Genomic DNA, 22,500 nt, shown 5'->3' with positions numbered 1-22,500 from the left:
GATCTGGTGACTGAGACACAAACCCCCTTTAAACCCCCTCTGGGTTGAGATCTGGTGACTGAGACACAAACCCCCTTTAAACCCCCTCTGGGTTGAGATCTGGTGGCTGAGACACAAACCCCCTTTAAACCCCCTCTTGGTTGAGATCTGGTGGCTTAGACACAAACCCCCTTTAAACCCCCTCTGGGTTGAGATCTGGTGACTGAGACACAACCCCCCTTTAAACCCCCTCTGGGTTGAGATCTGGTGACTGAGACACCAACCCCCTTTAAACCCCCTCTGGGTTGAGATCTGGTGGCTGAGACACAAACACCCTTTAAACCATGGAAGCCAAAATATTGGTCTGGACATTTCCTACATGACCCTAAGCATGATGGGATGTGTTAATTGCTTATGACCTCAGGAACCTCACCTGTGGTTACTGCTTTCAATAGATGTTATATCCCTCATTTGCTCAAGTGTTTCCGTCATCTATGTACTCCAACAGTTTGAGATTGGGAGTCCTACTGAGATGCTGAGTGTATCCGACAGCACCAGAGAGTCCCAGAGGTCCTACCTCCTCTCTATCAACCTGAAGCAAGGACGCAACCTGGTCATCAGAGACCGCTGTGGTAACGCTGTTATTACACTTCATAACACATAAAACCTGGTCATCAGAGACCTCTGCGTAAGACTGTTATTACACTTCATAACACTTCATAACACATAAACCCTGGTCATTAGAGACCTCTGTGGTAAGACTGTTATTACACTTCATAACACTTCATAACACATAAAACCTGGTCATCAGAGACATCTGTGGTAAGACTGTTATTACACTTCATAACACATAAAACCTGGTCATTAGAGACCACTGTGGTAAGACTGTTATTACACTTCATAACACTTCATAACACATAAAACCTGGTCATTAGAGACCTCTGTGGTAAGACTGTTATTACACTTCATAACACATAAAACCTGGTCATCAGAGACCTCTGTGGTAAGACTGTTATTACACTTCATAACTCTTCATAACACATAAAACCTGGTCATTAGAGACCTCTGTGGTAAGACTGTTATTACACTTCATAACACATAAAACCTGGTCATTAGAGACCTCTGTGGTAAGACTGTTATCACACTTCATAACACATAAAACTTGGTCGTTAGAGACCTTTGGACTTTTCCATGTAAATATTGAAGTCACCAAAAATGTGAATATTATCTGCCATGACTGCGAGGTCCGATAGGAATTCAGGGACCTCAGTGAGGAACACTGTATACGGCCCAGGAGGCCTGTAAACAGTAGCTATAAAAAGCGATTGAGTAGGCTGCATAGATTTCATGACTAGAAGTTCAAAAAATTGATAATGCAGTCATAAAATTAAAACAATATATAGGGGATATAGTAACTAGTGTAACCAGGAGGAGAGGCCTCATTTAACACAGTAAATTCATCAGGCTTAAGCCATGTTTGTCAGGCAAATCACATCAAGATTATGATCAGTGATTAGTTCATTGACTATAACTGCCATGGAAGTGAGGGATCTAACATTAAGTAGCCCTATTTTGAGATGTGAGATATCACGATCTCTTTCAATAATGACAAGAATGGAGGAGGTCTTTATTCCAGTGAGATTGCTAAGGCGAACACTGTCATGTTTAGTTTGCCCAACCTAGATCGAGGCACAGACATGGTCTCAATGGGGATAGCTGAGCTGACTACACTGACTGTGCTAGTGGCAGACTCCACTAAACTGGCAGGCTGGATAACAGGCTGAAGCTTTGTTGCGCTTGGTGACCTCTGACTGTTTCATCCTATCATCGTTGGTGCCGACGTGGATAACAATATCTCTATACTCTCTACACTCGCCAGTTTTAGCTTTAGCCAGCACCATCTTCAGATTAGCCTTAACGTCTGTAGCCCTGCCCCCCGGTAAACAGTGAATGATCGCTGGATGATTCGTTTTAAGTTTAATACTGCGGGTAATGGAGTCGCCAATGACTAGGGTTTTACATTAGTCAGAGCTAATGGTGGGAAGCTTTGGCATCTCAGACCCCGTAACGGGAGGAGGAGAGACCAGAGAAGACTCGGCCTCTGACTCCGACTCGCTGCTTAATGAGGAAAACCGGTTGAAAGTTTCTGTCGGCTGAATGACCCTTTGAACATTCCTACAGCATTTCCTTCCAGAAACCGTGAGAAAGTTGTCCGGCTGCGGGGACCGTGCGAGGGGATTTATACTACTATCTGTACTTACTGGTGGCACAGACGCTGTTTCATCCTTTGCTACACTGAAATGACCCTTGCATAACGATTGTATCTGAAGCTGGGCTTGTAGCACGACTATCCACACCATAAAGCGATACTTCTCCTTTATAATACGAGCACAGTGACTGCATTGAGGTGGCACAGTGTTAATGTTACCAGTGACTGTATTGAGAAGACACAGTGTTAATGTTACCAGTGACTGCATTGAGAAGACACAGTGTTATGTTACCAGTGACTGCATTGAGAAGACACAGTGTTAATGTTACCAGAGACTGCATTGAGAAGGCACAGTGTTAATGTTACCAGTGACTGCATTGAGGTGGCACAGTGTTAATGTTACCAGTGACTGTATTGAGAAGACACAGTGTTAATGTTACCAGTGACTGATTGAGAAGACACAGTGTTAATGTTACCAGTGACTGCATTGAGAAGACACAGTGTTAATGTTACCAGTGACTGCATTGAGAAGGCACAGTGTTAATGTTACCAGTGACTGTATTGAGAAGACACAGTGTTAATGTTACCAGTGACTGCATTGAGAAGGCACAGTGTTAATGTTACCAGTGACTGCATTGAGAAGACACAGTGTTATGTTACCAGTGACTGCATTGAGAAGACACAGTGTTATGTTACCAGTGACTGCATTGAGAAGACACAGTGTTAATGTTACCAGTGACTGCATTGAGAAGACAGTGTTATGTTACCAGTGACTGCATTGAGAAGACACAGTGTTAATGTTACCAGTGACTGCATTGAGAAGACACAGTGTTAATGTTACCAGTGACTGCATTGAGAAGACACAGTGTTAATGTTACCAGCGACTGTATTGAGAAGACACAGTGTTAATGTTACCAGTGACTGCATTGAGAAGGCACAATGTTAATGTTACCAGTGACTGCATTGAGAAGACACAGTGTTATGTTACCAGTGACTGCATTGAGAAGACACAGTGTTAATGTTACCAGCAACTGTATTGAGAAGACACAGTGTTATGTTACCAGTGACTGCATTGAGAAGACACAGTGTTAATGTTACCAGCGACTGCATTGAGAAGACACAGTGTTAATGTTACCAGCGACTGTATTGAGAAGACACAGTGTTATGTTACCAGTGACTGCATTGAGAAGGCACAGTGTTAATGTTACCAGTGACTGCATTGAGAAGGCATAGTGTTATGTTACCAGTGACTGCATTGAGAAGGCACAGTGTTAATGTTACCAGTGACTGCATTGAGAAGGCACAGTGTTAATGTTTACCAGTGACTGCATTGAGAAGGCACAGTGTTAATGTTACCAGTGACTGCATTGAGAAGACACAGTGTTAATGTTACCAGCGACTGCATTGAGAAGACACAGTGTTAATGTTACCAGTGACTGTATTGAGAAGGCACAGTGTTATGTTACCAGTGACTGCATTGAGAAGGCATAGTGTTAATGTTACCAGATACTGCATTGAGAAGACACAGTGTTAATGTTACCAGTGACTGCATTGAGAAGACACAGTGTTATGTTACCAGTGACTGCATTGAGAAGGCACAGTGTTAATGTTACCAGTGACTGTATTGAGAAGGCACAGTGTTATGTTACCAGTGACTGCATTGAGAAGGCATAGTGTTAATGTTACCAGATACTGCATTGAGAAGGCACAGTGTTAATGTTACCAGTGACTGTATTGAGAAGACACAGTGTTAATGTTACCAGTGACTGCATTGAGAAGACACAGTGTTATGTTACCAGTGACTGCATTGAGAAGGCACAGTGTTAATGTTACCAGTGACTGTATTGAGAAGGCACAGTGTTAATGTTACCAGTGACTGCATTGAGAAGACACAGTGTTAATGTTACCAGTGACTGCATTGAGAAGGCACAATGTTAATGTTACCAGCGACTGTATTGAGAAGGCACAGTGTTAATGTTACTTCTTTGCTTTTTCGGCTGGTGGAAGTCGTGCGTTGTACACGGCACAAAAATATACATTTCTTGAGTAGTGAAGATATTGTCTCCTGTCCATATCTAGAGTAGTGAAGATATTGAGTCTTGTTCATGTCTAGAGTAGTGAAGATAATGTTCATGTCTAGAGTAGTGAAGATAATGTTCATGTCTAGAGTAGTGAAGATACTGTTCATGTCTAGAGTAGTGAAGATACTGTTCATGTCTAGAGTAGTGAAGATACTGTTCATGTCTAGAGTAGTGAAGATACTGTTCATGTCTAGAGTAGTGAAAATACTGTTCATGTCTAGAGTAGTGAAGATACTGTTCATGTCTAGAGTAGTGAAGATACTGTTCATGTCTAGAGTAGTGAAGATATTGACACCGGTTCATGTCTAGAGTAGTGAAGATGCTGTTCATGTCTAGAGTAGTGAAGACACTGTTCATGTCTAGGGTAGTGAAGATACTGTTCATGTCTAGAGTAGTGAAGATACTGTTCATGTCTAGAGTAGTGAAGATACTGTTCATGTCTAGAGTAGTGAAGATACTGTTCATGTCTAGAGTAGTGAAGATACTGTTCATGTCTAGAGTAGTGAAGATACTGTTCATGTCTAGAGTAGTGAAGATATTGACACCGGTTCATGTCTAGAGTAGTGAAGATGCTGTTCATGTCTAGAGTAGTGAAGACACTGTTCATGTCTAGGGTAGTGAAGATACTGTTCATGTCTAGAGTAGTGAAGATACTGTTCATGTCTAGAGTAGTGAAGCTTTTGTTCATGTCTAGAGTAGTGAAGATACTGTTAATGTCTAGAGTAGTGAAGATACTGTTCATGTCTAGAGTAGTGAAGATACTGTTCATGTCTAGAGTAGTGAAGCTTTTGTTCATGTCTAGAGTAGTGAAGATACTGTTCATGTCTAGAGTAGTGAAGATACTGTTCATGTCTAGAGTAGTGAAGATACTGTTCATGTCTAGAGTAGTGAAGATGTTGTTCATGTCTAGAGTAGTGAAGATTTTAACTCTTGTTCATGTCTAGAGTAGTGAAGATATTGACACCTGTTCATGTCTAGAGTAGTGAAGATACTGTTCATGTCTAGGGTAGTGAAGATGCTGTTCATGTCTAGAGTAGTGAAGATACTGTTCATGTCTAGGGTAGTGAATATGTTGTTCATGTCTAGAGTAGTGAAGATTTTGACTCTTGTTCATGTCTAGAGTAGTGAAGATATTGACACCTGTTCATGTCTAGAGTAGTAAAGATACTGTTCATGTCTAGGGTAGTGAAGATGCTGTTCATGTCTAGAGTAGTGAAGATACTGTTCATGTCTAGAGTAGTGAAGATATTGACTCCTGTCCATATCTAGAGTAGTGAAGATATTGACTATTGACTCCTGTCCATATCTACAGTAGTGAAGATATTGACTATTGACTCCTGTTCTTGTCTAGAGTAGTGAAGACACTGTTCATGTCTAGAGTAGTGAAGATACTGTTCATGTCTAGGGTAGTGAAGATACTGTTCATGTCTACAGTAGTGAAGATACTGTTCATGTCTAGAGTAGTGAAGATACTGTTCATGTCTAGAGTAGTGAAGACACTGTTCATGTCTAGAGTAGTGAAGATACTGTTCATGTCTAGAGTAGTGAAGATACTGTTCATGTCTAGGGTAGTGAAGATGCTGTTCATGTCTAGGGTAGTGAAGATACTGTTCATGTCTAGAGTAGTGAAGATACTGTTCATGTCTAGAGTAGTGAAGATGCTGTTCATATCTACAGTAGTGAAGATACTGTTCATGTCTAGAGTAGTGAAGATACTGTTCATGTCTAGAGTAGTGAAGATACTGTTCATGTCTAGAGTAGTGAAGATATTGACTCCTGTCCATATCTAGAGTAGTGAAGATATTGACTATTGACTACTGTTCTTGTCTAGAGTAGTGAAGATAATGTTCATGTCTAGAGTAGTGAAGATACTGTTCATGTCTAGAGTAGTGAAGATATTGACTCCTGTCCATATCTAGAGTAGTGAAGATACTGTTCATGTCAAGAGTAGTGAAGACACTCTTCATGTCTAGAGTAGTGAAGATACTGTTCATGTCTAGAGTAGTGAAGATACTGTTCATGTCTAGAGTAGTGAAGATACTGTTCATGTCTAGGGTAGTGAAGATATTGTTCATGTCTAGAGTAGTGAAGATACTGTTCATGTCTAGAGTATTGAAGATACTATTCATGTCTAGGGTAGTGAAGATACTGTTCATGTCTAGAGTAGTGAAGATATTGACTCCTGTCCATATCTAGAGTAGTGAAGATACTGTTCATGTCTAGAGTAGTGAAGATGCTGTTCATGTCTTGAGTAGTAAAGATATTATCTCCTGTTCATGTCTAGAGTAGTGAAAATACTGTTCATGTCTAGGGTAGTGAAAATACTGTTCATGTCTAGGGTAGTGAAGATACTGCTCATGTCTAGAGTAGTGAAGATACTGTTCATTTCTAGGATAGTGAAGACACTGTTCATGTCTAGGGTAGTGAAGATACTGTTCATGTCTAGGGTAGTGAAGATATTGACTCCTGTCCATATCTAGAGTAGTGAAGATATTGACTATTGACTCCTGTCCATATCTACAGTAGTGAAGATATTGACTATTGACTCCTGTTCTTGTCTAGAGTAGTGAAGATTTTGACACCTGTTCATGTCTAGAGTAGTAAAGATACTGTTCATGTCTAGGGTAGTGAAGATGCTGTTCATGTCTAGAGTAGTGAAGATACTGTTCATGTCTAGAGTAGTGAAGATATTGACTCCTGTCCATATCTAGAGTAGTGAAGATATTGACTATTGACTCCTGTCCATATCTACAGTAGTGAAGATATTGACTATTGACTCCTGTTCTTGTCTAGAGTAGTGAAGACACTGTTCATGTCTAGAGTAGTGAAGATACTGTTCATGTCTAGGGTAGTGAAGATACTGTTCATGTCTACAGTAGTGAAGATACTGTTCATGTCTAGAGTAGTGAAGATACTGTTCATGTCTAGAGTAGTGAAGACACTGTTCATGTCTAGAGTAGTGAAGATACTGTTCATGTCTAGAGTAGTGAAGATACTGTTCATGTCTAGGGTAGTGAAGATGCTGTTCATGTCTAGGGTAGTGAAGATACTGTTCATGTCTAGAGTAGTGAAGATACTGTTCATGTCTAGAGTAGTGAAGATGCTGTTCATATCTACAGTAGTGAAGATACTGTTCATGTCTAGAGTAGTGAAGATACTGTTCATGTCTAGAGTAGTGAAGATACTGTTCATGTCTAGAGTAGTGAAGATATTGACTCCTGTCCATATCTAGAGTAGTGAAGATATTGACTATTGACTACTGTTCTTGTCTAGAGTAGTGAAGATAATGTTCATGTCTAGAGTAGTGAAGATACTGTTCATGTCTAGAGTAGTGAAGATATTGACTCCTGTCCATATCTAGAGTAGTGAAGATACTGTTCATGTCAAGAGTAGTGAAGACACTCTTCATGTCTAGAGTAGTGAAGATACTGTTCATGTCTAGAGTAGTGAAGATACTGTTCATGTCTAGAGTAGTGAAGATACTGTTCATGTCTAGGGTAGTGAAGATATTGTTCATGTCTAGAGTAGTGAAGATACTGTTCATGTCTAGAGTATTGAAGATACTATTCATGTCTAGGGTAGTGAAGATACTGTTCATGTCTAGAGTAGTGAAGATATTGACTCCTGTCCATATCTAGAGTAGTGAAGATACTGTTCATGTCTAGAGTAGTGAAGATGCTGTTCATGTCTAGAGTAGTAAAGATATTATCTCCTGTTCATGTCTAGAGTAGTGAAAATACTGTTCATGTCTAGGGTAGTGAAAATACTGTTCATGTCTAGGGTAGTGAAGATACTGCTCATGTCTAGAGTAGTGAAGATACTGTTCATTTCTAGGATAGTGAAGACACTGTTCATGTCTAGGATAGTGAAGACACTGTTCATGTCTAGGGTAGTGAAGATACTGTTCATGTCTAGGGTAGTGAAGATACTATTCATGTCTAGGGTAGTGAAGATGCTGTTCATGTCTAGAGTAGTGAAGATACTATTCATGTCTAGGGTAGTGAAGATACTGTTCATGTCTACAGTAGTGAAGATGCTGTTAATGTCTAGAGTAGTGAAGATATTGTTCATGTCTAGAGTAGTGAAGATATTGTTCATGTCTAGAGTAGTGAAGATACTGTTCATTTCTAGAGTAGTGAAGATACTGTTCATGTCTAGGATAGTGAAGATACTGTTCATGTCTAGAGTAGTGAAGATACTCTCCATGTCTACAGTAGTGAAGATGCTGTTCATGTCTAGAGTAGTGAAGATATTGACACCTGTTCATGTCTAGAGTAGTGAATATACTGTTCATGTCTAGAGTAGTGAAGATATTGACACCTGTTCATGTCTAGAGTAGTGAAGATACTGTTCATGTCTAGAGTAGTGAAGATATTGTTCATGTCTAGAGTAGTGAAGATATTGTTCATGTCTAGAGTAGTGAAGATATTGACTCCTGTCCATATCTAGAGTAGTGAAGATATTGACTATTGACTCCTGTTCTTGTCTAGAGTAGTGAAGATAATGTTCATGTCTAGAGTAGTGAAGATACTGTTCATGTCTAGAGTAGTGAAGATATTGACTCCTGTCCATGTCTAGAGTAGTGAAGATACTGTTCATGTCTAGGGTAGTGAAGATACTGTTCATTTCTAGAGTAGTGAAGATACTGTTCATGTCTAGAGTAGTGAAGATACTGTTCATGTCTAGAGTAGTGAAGATACTGTTCATGTCTAGAGTAGTGAAGATACTGTTCATGTCTAGAGTAGTGAAGATACTGTTCATGTCTAGAGTAGTGAAGATATTGACACCGGTTCATGTCTAGAGTAGTGAAGATGCTGTTCATGTCTAGAGTAGTGAAGACACTGTTCATGTCTAGGGTAGTGAAGATACTGTTCATGTCTAGAGTAGTGAAGATACTGTTCATGTCTAGAGTAGTGAAGATACTGTTCATGTCTAGAGTAGTGAAGATACTGTTCATGTCTAGAGTAGTGAAGATACTGTTCATGTCTAGAGTAGTGAAGATACTGTTCATGTCTAGGGTAGTGAAGATACTGTTCATGTCTAGAGTAGTGAAGATATTGACTCCTGTCCATATCTAGAGTAGTGAAGATACTGTTCATGTCTAGAGTAGTGAAGATGCTGTTCATGTCTAGAGTAGTAAAGATATTATCTCCTGTTCATGTCTAGAGTAGTGAAAATACTGTTCATGTCTAGGGTAGTGAAAATACTGTTCATGTCTAGGGTAGTGAAGATACTGCTCATGTCTAGAGTAGTGAAGATACTGTTCATTTCTAGGATAGTGAAGACACTGTTCATGTCTAGGGTAGTGAAGATACTGTTCATGTCTAGGGTAGTGAAGATACTATTCATGTCTAGGGTAGTGAAGATGCTGTTCATGTCTAGAGTAGTGAAGATACTATTCATGTCTAGGGTAGTGAAGATACTGTTCATGTCTACAGTAGTGAAGATGCTGTTAATGTCTAGAGTAGTGAAGATATTGTTCATGTCTAGAGTAGTGAAGATATTGTTCATGTCTAGAGTAGTGAAGATACTGTTCATTTCTAGAGTAGTGAAGATACTGTTCATGTCTAGGATAGTGAAGATACTGTTCATGTCTAGAGTAGTGAAGATACTCTCCATGTCTACAGTAGTGAAGATGCTGTTCATGTCTAGAGTAGTGAAGATATTGACACCTGTTCATGTCTAGAGTAGTGAATATACTGTTCATGTCTAGAGTAGTGAAGATATTGACACCTGTTCATGTCTAGAGTAGTGAAGATACTGTTCATGTCTAGAGTAGTGAAGATATTGTTCATGTCTAGAGTAGTGAAGATATTGTTCATGTCTAGAGTAGTGAAGATATTGACTCCTGTCCATATCTAGAGTAGTGAAGATATTGACTATTGACTCCTGTTCTTGTCTAGAGTAGTGAAGATAGTGTTCATGTCTAGAGTAGTGAAGATACTGTTCATGTCTAGAGTAGTGAAGATATTGACTCCTGTCCATGTCTAGAGTAGTGAAGATACTGTTCATGTCTAGGGTAGTGAAGATACTGTTCATTTCTAGAGTAGTGAAGATACTGTTCATGTCTAGAGTAGTGAAGATACTGTTCATGTCTAGAGTAGTGAAGATACTGTTCATGTCTAGAGTAGTGAAGATACTGTTCATGTCTAGAGTAGTGAAGATACTGTTCATGTCTAGAGTAGTGAAGATATTGACACCGGTTCATGTCTAGAGTAGTGAAGATGCTGTTCATGTCTAGAGTAGTGAAGACACTGTTCATGTCTAGGGTAGTGAAGATACTGTTCATGTCTAGAGTAGTGAAGATACTGTTCATGTCTAGAGTAGTGAAGATACTGTTCATGTCTAGAGTAGTGAAGATACTGTTCATGTCTAGAGTAGTGAAGATACTGTTCATGTCTAGAGTAGTGAAGATACTGTTCATGTCTAGAGTAGTGAAGATATTGACACCGGTTCATGTCTAGAGTAGTGAAGATGCTGTTCATGTCTAGAGTAGTGAAGACACTGTTCATGTCTAGGGTAGTGAAGATACTGTTCATGTCTAGAGTAGTGAAGATACTGTTCATGTCTAGAGTAGTGAAGCTTTTGTTCATGTCTAGAGTAGTGAAGATACTGTTAATGTCTAGAGTAGTGAAGATACTGTTCATGTCTAGAGTAGTGAAGATACTGTTCATGTCTAGAGTAGTGAAGCTTTTGTTCATGTCTAGAGTAGTGAAGATACTGTTCATGTCTAGAGTAGTGAAGATACTGTTCATGTCTAGAGTAGTGAAGATACTGTTCATGTCTAGAGTAGTGAAGATGTTGTTCATGTCTAGAGTAGTGAAGATTTTAACTCTTGTTCATGTCTAGAGTAGTGAAGATATTGACACCTGTTCATGTCTAGAGTAGTGAAGATACTGTTCATGTCTAGGGTAGTGAAGATGCTGTTCATGTCTAGAGTAGTGAAGATACTGTTCATGTCTAGGGTAGTGAATATGTTGTTCATGTCTAGAGTAGTGAAGATTTTGACTCTTGTTCATGTCTAGAGTAGTGAAGATATTGACACCTGTTCATGTCTAGAGTAGTAAAGATACTGTTCATGTCTAGGGTAGTGAAGATGCTGTTCATATCTAGAGTAGTGAAGATACTGTTCATGTCTAGAGTAGTGAAGATATTGACTCCTGTCCATATCTAGAGTAGTGAAGATATTGACTATTGACTCCTGTCCATATCTACAGTAGTGAAGATATTGACTATTGACTCCTGTTCTTGTCTAGAGTAGTGAAGACACTGTTCATGTCTAGAGTAGTGAAGATACTGTTCATGTCTAGGGTAGTGAAGATACTGTTCATGTCTACAGTAGTGAAGATACTGTTCATGTCTAGAGTAGTGAAGATACTGTTCATGTCTAGAGTAGTGAAGACACTGTTCATGTCTAGAGTAGTGAAGATACTGTTCATGTCTAGAGTAGTGAAGATACTGTTCATGTCTAGGGTAGTGAAGATGCTGTTCATGTCTAGGGTAGTGAAGATACTGTTCATGTCTAGAGTAGTGAAGATACTGTTCATGTCTAGAGTAGTGAAGATGCTGTTCATATCTACAGTAGTGAAGATACTGTTCATGTCTAGAGTAGTGAAGATACTGTTCATGTCTAGAGTAGTGAAGATACTGTTCATGTCTAGAGTAGTGAAGATATTGACTCCTGTCCATATCTAGAGTAGTGAAGATATTGACTATTGACTACTGTTCTTGTCTAGAGTAGTGAAGATAATGTTCATGTCTAGAGTAGTGAAGATACTGTTCATGTCTAGAGTAGTGAAGATATTGACTCCTGTCCATATCTAGAGTAGTGAAGATACTGTTCATGTCAAGAGTAGTGAAGACACTCTTCATGTCTAGAGTAGTGAAGATACTGTTCATGTCTAGAGTAGTGAAGATACTGTTCATGTCTAGAGTAGTGAAGATACTGTTCATGTCTAGGGTAGTGAAGATATTGTTCATGTCTAGAGTAGTGAAGATACTGTTCATGTCTAGAGTATTGAAGATACTATTCATGTCTAGGGTAGTGAAGATACTGTTCATGTCTAGAGTAGTGAAGATATTGACTCCTGTCCATATCTAGAGTAGTGAAGATACTGTTCATGTCTAGAGTAGTGAAGATGCTGTTCATGTCTTGAGTAGTAAAGATATTATCTCCTGTTCATGTCTAGAGTAGTGAAAATACTGTTCATGTCTAGGGTAGTGAAAATACTGTTCATGTCTAGGGTAGTGAAGATACTGCTCATGTCTAGAGTAGTGAAGATACTGTTCATTTCTAGGATAGTGAAGACACTGTTCATGTCTAGGGTAGTGAAGATACTGTTCATGTCTAGGGTAGTGAAGATATTGACTCCTGTCCATATCTAGAGTAGTGAAGATATTGACTATTGACTCCTGTCCATATCTACAGTAGTGAAGATATTGACTATTGACTCCTGTTCTTGTCTAGAGTAGTGAAGATTTTGACACCTGTTCATGTCTAGAGTAGTAAAGATACTGTTCATGTCTAGGGTAGTGAAGATGCTGTTCATGTCTAGAGTAGTGAAGATACTGTTCATGTCTAGAGTAGTGAAGATATTGACTCCTGTCCATATCTAGAGTAGTGAAGATATTGACTATTGACTCCTGTCCATATCTACAGTAGTGAAGATATTGACTATTGACTCCTGTTCTTGTCTAGAGTAGTGAAGACACTGTTCATGTCTAGAGTAGTGAAGATACTGTTCATGTCTAGGGTAGTGAAGATACTGTTCATGTCTACAGTAGTGAAGATACTGTTCATGTCTAGAGTAGTGAAGATACTGTTCATGTCTAGAGTAGTGAAGACACTGTTCATGTCTAGAGTAGTGAAGATACTGTTCATGTCTAGAGTAGTGAAGATACTGTTCATGTCTAGGGTAGTGAAGATGCTGTTCATGTCTAGGGTAGTGAAGATACTGTTCATGTCTAGAGTAGTGAAGATACTGTTCATGTCTAGAGTAGTGAAGATGCTGTTCATATCTACAGTAGTGAAGATACTGTTCATGTCTAGAGTAGTGAAGATACTGTTCATGTCTAGAGTAGTGAAGATACTGTTCATGTCTAGAGTAGTGAAGATATTGACTCCTGTCCATATCTAGAGTAGTGAAGATATTGACTATTGACTACTGTTCTTGTCTAGAGTAGTGAAGATAATGTTCATGTCTAGAGTAGTGAAGATACTGTTCATGTCTAGAGTAGTGAAGATATTGACTCCTGTCCATATCTAGAGTAGTGAAGATACTGTTCATGTCAAGAGTAGTGAAGACACTCTTCATGTCTAGAGTAGTGAAGATACTGTTCATGTCTAGAGTAGTGAAGATACTGTTCATGTCTAGAGTAGTGAAGATACTGTTCATGTCTAGGGTAGTGAAGATATTGTTCATGTCTAGAGTAGTGAAGATACTGTTCATGTCTAGAGTATTGAAGATACTATTCATGTCTAGGGTAGTGAAGATACTGTTCATGTCTAGAGTAGTGAAGATATTGACTCCTGTCCATATCTAGAGTAGTGAAGATACTGTTCATGTCTAGAGTAGTGAAGATGCTGTTCATGTCTAGAGTAGTAAAGATATTATCTCCTGTTCATGTCTAGAGTAGTGAAAATACTGTTCATGTCTAGGGTAGTGAAAATACTGTTCATGTCTAGGGTAGTGAAGATACTGCTCATGTCTAGAGTAGTGAAGATACTGTTCATTTCTAGGATAGTGAAGACACTGTTCATGTCTAGGGTAGTGAAGATACTGTTCATGTCTAGGGTAGTGAAGATACTATTCATGTCTAGGGTAGTGAAGATGCTGTTCATGTCTAGAGTAGTGAAGATACTATTCATGTCTAGGGTAGTGAAGATACTGTTCATGTCTACAGTAGTGAAGATGCTGTTAATGTCTAGAGTAGTGAAGATATTGTTCATGTCTAGAGTAGTGAAGATATTGTTCATGTCTAGAGTAGTGAAGATACTGTTCATTTCTAGAGTAGTGAAGATACTGTTCATGTCTAGGATAGTGAAGATACTGTTCATGTCTAGAGTAGTGAAGATACTCTCCATGTCTACAGTAGTGAAGATGCTGTTCATGTCTAGAGTAGTGAAGATATTGACACCTGTTCATGTCTAGAGTAGTGAATATACTGTTCATGTCTAGAGTAGTGAAGATATTGACACCTGTTCATGTCTAGAGTAGTGAAGATACTGTTCATGTCTAGAGTAGTGAAGATATTGTTCATGTCTAGAGTAGTGAAGATATTGTTCATGTCTAGAGTAGTGAAGATATTGACTCCTGTCCATATCTAGAGTAGTGAAGATATTGACTATTGACTCCTGTTCTTGTCTAGAGTAGTGAAGATAATGTTCATGTCTAGAGTAGTGAAGATACTGTTCATGTCTAGAGTAGTGAAGATATTGACTCCTGTCCATGTCTAGAGTAGTGAAGATACTGTTCATGTCTAGGGTAGTGAAGATACTGTTCATTTCTAGAGTAGTGAAGATGCTGTTCATATCTACAGTAGTGAAGATACTGTTCATGTCTAGAGTAGTGAAGATACTGTTCATGTCTAGAGTAGTGAAGATACTATTCATGTCTAGGGTAGTGAAGATGCTGTTCATGTCTAGAGTAGTGAAGATACTATTCATGTCTAGAGTAGTGAAGATACTGTTCATGTCTAGAGTATTGAAGATACTATTCATGTCTAGAGTAGTGAAGATACTGTTCATTTCTAGAGTAGTGAAGATGCTGTTCATATCTACAGTAGTGAAGATACTGTTCATGTCTAGAGTAGTGAAGATACTGTTCATGTCTACAGTAGTGAAGATACTGTTCATGTCTAGAGTAGTGAAGATACTGTTCATGTCTAGGGTAGTGAAGATACTGTTCATGTCTAGAGTAGTGAAGATATTGACTCCTGTCCATATCTAGAGTAGTGAAGATACTGTTCATGTCTAGAGTAGTGAAGATGCTGTTCATGTCTAGAGTAGTAAAGATATTATCTCCTGTTCATGTCTAGAGTAGTGAAAATACTGTTCATGTCTAGGGTAGTGAAAATACTGTTCATGTCTAGGGTAGTGAAGATACTGCTCATGTCTAGAGTAGTGAAGATACTGTTCATTTCTAGGATAGTGAAGACACTGTTCATGTCTAGGGTAGTGAAGATACTGTTCATGTCTAGGGTAGTGAAGATACTATTCATGTCTAGGGTAGTGAAGATGCTGTTCATGTCTAGAGTAGTGAAGATACTATTCATGTCTTGGGTAGTGAAGATACTGTTCATGTCTAGAGTAGTAAAGATACTGTTCATGTCTAGGGTAGTGAAGATACTGTTGATGTCTAGGGTAGTGAAGATACTGTTCATGTCTAGAGTTGTGAAGATACTATTCATGTCTAGGGTAGTGAAGATACTGTTCATGTCTACAGTAGTGAAGATGCTGTTAATGTCTAGAGTAGTGAAGATATTGTTCATGTCTAGAGTAGTGAAGATATTGTTCATGTCTAGAGTAATGAAGATACTGTTCATGTCTAGAGTAGTGAAGATACTGTTCATGTCTAGGATAGTGAAGATACTGTTCATGTCTAGAGTAGTGAAGATACTCTCCATGTCTACAGTAGTGAAGATGCTGTTCATGTCTAGAGTAGTGAATATACTGTTCATGTCTAGAGTAGTGAAGATATTGACACCTGTTCATGTCTAGAGTAGTGAAGATATTGTTCATGTCTAGAGTAGTGAAGATATTGTTCATGTCTAGAGTATTGAAGATACTGTTCATGTCTAGAGTAGTGAAGATACTGTTCATGTCTAGAGTAGTGAAGATACTGTTCATGTCTAGAGTAGTGAAGATACTGTTCATGTCTAGGGTAGTGAAGATACTGTTCATGTCTAGAGTAGTGAAGATATTGACTCCTGTTCATGTCTAGAGTAGTGAAGATATTGACTCCTGTTCATGTCTAGAGTAGTGAAGATATTGTTCATGTCTAGAGTAGTGAAGATATTGTTCATGTGTAGAGTAGTGAAGATACTGTTCATGTCTAGAGTAGTGAAGATATTGACTCCTGTTCATGTCTAGAGTAGTGAAGATATTGTTCATGTCTAGAGTAGTGAAGATATTGTTCATATGTAGAGTAGTGAAGATACTGTTCATGTCTAGAGTAGTGAAGCTACTGTTCATGTCTAGAGTAGTGAAGATACTGTTCATGTCTAGAGTAGTGAAGATACTGTTCATGTCTAGAGTAGTGAAGATACTGTTCATGTCTAGAGTAGTGAAGATACTGTTCATGTCTAGAGTAGTGAAGATATTGTTCATGTCTAGAGTAGTGAAGATACTGTTCATGTCTAGAGTAGTGAAGATATTGACTCCTATTAACAGTTGACGGTTTCACCATTGCTCTTCTAAATGTTGCACCACGGATACTGAGTTGTCGTGACTGGTTCTCTTAGGAAACTGTGCCGTCTCACATTGAGCCCATCATCAAAACCACTTCCTCTGGAAGAAACTCTCTCAGTACTCAGACATGACTTGAGATGTGAGCTAGAAGATGACTGAATGTAGAGTAGTGAGTCCACTGACGTTGTGTTGAGATGGAGAGGAATCGTGTTTTTCTTCCTGACTCTCAGTGAAATCTCTTCCTGCTTATTGTTTGCATTCCATTAATCATTAACCAAGTGAAGATGCTGTTCATGTCTAGAGTAGTGAAGATACTATTCATGTCTTGGGTAGTGAAGATACTGTTCATGTCTAGAGTAGTAAAGATACTGTTCATGTCTAGGGTAGTGAAGATACTGTTGATGTCTAGGGTAGTGAAGATACTGTTCATGTCTAGAGTTGTGAAGATACTATTCATGTCTAGGGTAGTGAAGATACTGTTCATGTCTACAGTAGTGAAGATGCTGTTAATGTCTAGAGTAGTGAAGATATTGTTCATGTCTAGAGTAGTGAAGATATTGTTCATGTCTAGAGTAATGAAGATACTGTTCATGTCTAGAGTAGTGAAGATACTGTTCATGTCTAGGATAGTGAAGATACTGTTCATGTCTAGAGTAGTGAAGATACTCTCCATGTCTACAGTAGTGAAGATGCTGTTCATGTCTAGAGTAGTGAATATACTGTTCATGTCTAGAGTAGTGAAGATATTGACACCTGTTCATGTCTAGAGTAGTGAAGATATTGTTCATGTCTAGAGTAGTGAAGATATTGTTCATGTCTAGAGTATTGAAGATACTGTTCATGTCTAGAGTAGTGAAGATACTGTTCATGTCTAGAGTAGTGAAGATACTGTTCATGTCTAGAGTAGTGAAGATACTGTTCATGTCTAGGGTAGTGAAGATACTGTTCATGTCTAGAGTAGTGAAGATATTGACTCCTGTTCATGTCTAGAGTAGTGAAGATATTGACTCCTGTTCATGTCTAGAGTAGTGAAGATATTGTTCATGTCTAGAGTAGTGAAGATATTGTTCATGTGTAGAGTAGTGAAGATACTGTTCATGTCTAGAGTAGTGAAGATATTGACTCCTGTTCATGTCTAGAGTAGTGAAGATATTGTTCATGTCTAGAGTAGTGAAGATATTGTTCATATGTAGAGTAGTGAAGATACTGTTCATGTCTAGAGTAGTGAAGCTACTGTTCATGTCTAGAGTAGTGAAGATACTGTTCATGTCTAGAGTAGTGAAGATACTGTTCATGTCTAGAGTAGTGAAGATACTGTTCATGTCTAGAGTAGTGAAGATACTGTTCATGTCTAGAGTAGTGAAGATATTGTTCATGTCTAGAGTAGTGAAGATACTGTTCATGTCTAGAGTAGTGAAGATATTGACTCCTATTAACAGTTGACGGTTTCACCATTGCTCTTCTAAATGTTGCACCACGGATACTGAGTTGTCGTGACTGGTTCTCTTAGGAAACTGTGCCGTCTCACATTGAGCCCATCATCAAAACCACTTCCTCTGGAAGAAACTCTCTCAGTACTCAGACATGACTTGAGATGTGAGCTAGAAGATGACTGAATGTAGAGTAGTGAGTCCACTGACGTTGTGTTGAGATGGAGAGGAATCGTGTTTTTCTTCCTGACTCTCAGTGAAATCTCTTCCTGCTTATTGTTTGCATTCCATTAATCATTAACCAAGAGCCAGTTTATTAGTCATATGCACAGGATACACATGTTACACAGTACAAGGAAATGGTGACTGCGAGTTCACTCGCACCAACCTTCCAACCTCAGTGCACAGACACACTAACCACTAGCCCACTGAGGCCACCCCATAATAATGACATTAAATCCGGTCCATAGTGTATGATGAAGTCATCTGTCCTCTCATAGAGATATTCCTTCTCCGTGTTTTGTCCGTTCTCAGGTACAAGTGATCCTTATGTAAAGTTTAAACTGGATGGGAAGACACTATACAAGAGCAAAGTGGTTTATAAGAACCTCAACCCAACATGGAACGAGTCCTTCTCTTTCCCTGTCAGAGACCTGGACCAGAGACTGTATATTAAGGTAGGGGTTAGTACATACCTCATGTGTGGGGCCCAGTAGGGGCCGTTCTGGTCAGACGAGTGTTTCTGCTCTTTGTTCTGTTTCACTCTTCATTAAGCATCTTCATCTGGTCTACCTTGCAGGTGTATGACCGGGATCTGACCATGGATGACTTCATGGGATCCAGCTACCTTCTCCTCAGTGATCTGGAGATGGAAAAGTGAGTGACACATTTTAAAATGTCACAATTTTCAGGAGATATTGATTGTTGTAACTCTGGCAGCAGGTAACCTAGAGGTTAGAGAGGTGAGAGAGGTGAGAGGTGAGAGATGCAGCAACCAGAGCTAATCTCAGTTTATAGTGCAATATGATCAGTAAAGTAATCTAGCACATGTAAAACATTAACACCTGGTGTGTGTCTATCAGTTACACACGTCAATACAGACAAGTATTCTGATGCCGTTAATGTTGTCTATACGAAAATAACACTGATCATCTCCAACCTGGCATTTCTTCATAATGAGACAGATCATCTCCAACCTGGCATTTCTTCATAATGATACTGATTCTCTCCAACCTGGCATTTCCTCATAATGATACTGATTCTCTCCAACCTGGCATTTCTTCATAATGAGACTGATTCTCTCCAACCTGGCATTTCTTCATAATGATACTGATTCTCTCCAACCTGGCATTTCTTCATAATGAGACAGATCCTCTCCAACCTGGCATTTCTTCATAATGAGACAGATCCTCTCCAACCTGGCATTTCTTCATAATGAGACAGATCATCTCCAACCTGGCATTTCTTCATAATGAGACTGATTCTCTCCAACCTGGCATTTCTTCATAATGAGACAGATCCTCTCCAACCTGGCATTTCTTCATAATGAGACTGATTCTCTCCAACCTGGCATTTCTTCATAATGAGACAGATCATCTCCAACCTGGCATTTCTTCACAATGAGACTGATTCTCTCCAACCTGGCATTTCTTCATAATGAGACTGATTCTCTCCAACCTGGCATTTCTTCATAATGAGACAGATCATCTCCAACCTGGCATTTCTTCATAATGAGACTGATCATCTCCAACCTGGCATTTCTTCATAATGAGACAGATCATCTCCAACCTGGCATTTCTTCATAATGAGACTGATTCTCTCCAACCTGGCATTTCTTCATAATGAGACTGATTCTCTCCAACCTGGCATTTCTTCATAATGAGACAGATCATCTCCAACCTGGCATTTCTTCATAATGAGACTGATTCTCTCCAACCTGGCATTTCTTCATAATGAGACTGATTCTCTCCAACCTGGCATTTCTTCATAATGAGACAGATCATCTCCAACCTGGCATTTCTTCACAATGAGACTGATTCTCTCCAACCTGGCATTTCTTCATAATGAGACAGATCCTCTCCAACATGGCATTTCTTCATAATGAGACTGATTCTCTCCAACCTGGCATTTCTTCATAATGAGACAGATCCTCTCCAACATGGCATTTCTTCATAATGAGACAGATCCTCTCCAACCTGGCATTTCTTCATAATGAGACAGATCCTCTCCAACCTGGCATTTCTTCATAATGAGACAGATCATCTCCAACCTGGCATTTCTTCATAATGAGACTGATCATCTCCAACCTGGCATTTCTTCATAATGAGACAGATCCTCTCCAACCTGGCATTTCTTCATAATGAGACTGATTCTCTCCAACCTGGCATTTCTTCATAATGAGACAGATCATCTCCAACCTGGCATTTCTTCACAATGAGACTGATTCTCTCCAACCTGGCATTTCTTCATAATGAGACTGATTCTCTCCAACCTGGCATTTCTTCATAATGAGACAGATCATCTCCAACCTGGCATTTCTTCATAATGAGACTGATCATCTCCAACCTGGCATTTCTTCATAATGAGACAGATCATCTCCAACCTGGCATTTCTTCATAATGAGACTGATTCTCTCCAACCTGGCATTTCTTCATAATGAGACTGATTCTCTCCAACCTGGCATTTCTTCATAATGAGACAGATCATCTCCAACCTGGCATTTCTTCATAATGAGACTGATTCTCTCCAACCTGGCATTTCTTCATAATGAGACTGATTCTCTCCAACCTGGCATTTCTTCATAATGAGACTGATTCTCTCCAACCTGGCATTTCTTCATAATGAGACAGATCATCTCCAACATGGCATTTCTTCATAATGAGGCAGATCATCTCCAACCTGGCATTTCTTCATAATAACACAGATCATCTCCAACCTGGCATTTCTTCATAATGAGACAGATCATCTCCAACCTGGCATTTCTTCATAATGAGACAGATCCTCTCCAACATGGCATTTCTTCATAATGAGACTGATTCTCTCCAACCTGGCATTTCTTCATAATGAGACAGATCCTCTCCAACATGGCATTTCTTCATAAGGAGACAGATCATCTCCAATCTGGCATAACAAAGTGTAATGACTTGTTTCAAGAAGGTTTTTTATTAAGAAGCATATCCATGTGAAAAAATGTACAAACCCCCTATCGTCCATCTGTCTGTCACAGCCCGATCTGAACTAACCCAGGCTAACTGAATAGTGACTATTCTAAGCTAACCCAGGCTAACTGAACCATGTTTTATGCTAAGGTAACCCTGTTGTATCCCCAGGGTGTGTGAGCTGTCCGTGCGTCTGGACGACCCCAACAGTCTGGAGGAGGACATGGGAGTCATCATGCTGGACATGTCTCTCTCTCTTAGGGATAGAGACAACGAGAGGAACTCTGTAAGGAACTAGACAATACAATATACCATATCTAACAGGCTTGGGGTCAATTCCTTTTCAGTTCAGTCGATTCAGGAAGTCAACTGAAATTCCAATTCCATTTGTTCCTCATAGAGAAGCTTTGAAGAAAATGAGAATGAGTTTTTAACTTCCTGATTTGATGGAATTGACCCCAACTATGATGTCTACCATATTCTACAGATATACTTGCATGTTTTTGTTCCTCTACTAACTGTGACAGTGTGTTGTGCTTGTAACCTGCATGTACTTGTTGCCTGCATGTACCTGTTGCAGAGGTGGCCTAAGAGGAAGAGGAGTATCAGGGTAAGTCATCCAAACATAACCACTCTAGTGTACTGACACCACTATTTAATCACTTAGGATCCACTCTAGTGTACTGACACCACTATTTAATCACTTAGGATCCACTCTAGTGTACTGACACCACTATTTAATCACTTAGGATCCACTCTAGTATACTGACACCACAATTTAATCACATAAGATCCACTCTAGTATACTGACACCACTATTTAATCAGGATCCACTCTAGTGTGCTGACACCACTATTTAATCAGGATCCAAAACTGACAGCTTTTCATTGAAACAATTCATTTGTATGAACCGAATCAGTCCCATGAAGCTGGACATTGGTGTTTCTCCACTAGAGGGCAGTATACCACCAAGAACCCGTTCATTGTTTTAGAATGAGTTACTGCCACATCCCTACTAATAATCTCTGTTAAATAAATGATGTGTTTGATTTGATGATGTTAAAGTGTAGCAGGTTGGTTCTATGTCTTTGCAGTGTGTCGTCCTCCGCTGTTTGCATACAGTATGAAACAGATTTAAACATCCGTTTTTATTAAGCTCCGGTACAGCCGGAAGATGATTGCTCTGAGACAGGGTCCTCGTCCATAATGGTACCCTATTCCCTATGGTACCTGG

The 22,500-nt window shown here is 39.3% G+C and overlaps 1 protein-coding gene across 1 annotated transcript in view; it reads left to right on the top strand.

Annotated features, from left to right (window-relative positions):
• The window catches only part of LOC139394391 (multiple C2 and transmembrane domain-containing protein 2-like), a gene marked incomplete at its 3' end in the record, with an annotated part of 78,981 nt that overhangs the window by 43,984 nt on the left and 12,497 nt on the right, over positions 1–22,500 (top strand). Inside the window, exons 4-8 of the mRNA XM_071142445.1 lie at positions 488–611; positions 18,643–18,785; positions 18,908–18,984; positions 21,438–21,552; positions 21,847–21,876. Coding sequence (XP_070998546.1) covers positions 488–611; positions 18,643–18,785; positions 18,908–18,984; positions 21,438–21,552; positions 21,847–21,876 — 489 coding nt within the window. The remainder of the gene's footprint in view (positions 1–487; positions 612–18,642; positions 18,786–18,907; positions 18,985–21,437; positions 21,553–21,846; positions 21,877–22,500) is intronic.

This window comes from Oncorhynchus clarkii, unplaced genomic scaffold (assembly GCF_045791955.1).
Source record: "Oncorhynchus clarkii lewisi isolate Uvic-CL-2024 unplaced genomic scaffold, UVic_Ocla_1.0 unplaced_contig_2050_pilon_pilon, whole genome shotgun sequence".
Classification (NCBI taxonomy): Eukaryota; Metazoa; Chordata; class Actinopteri; order Salmoniformes; family Salmonidae; genus Oncorhynchus; species Oncorhynchus clarkii.
This window is presented reverse-complemented; position numbering and strand designations above follow the sequence as displayed.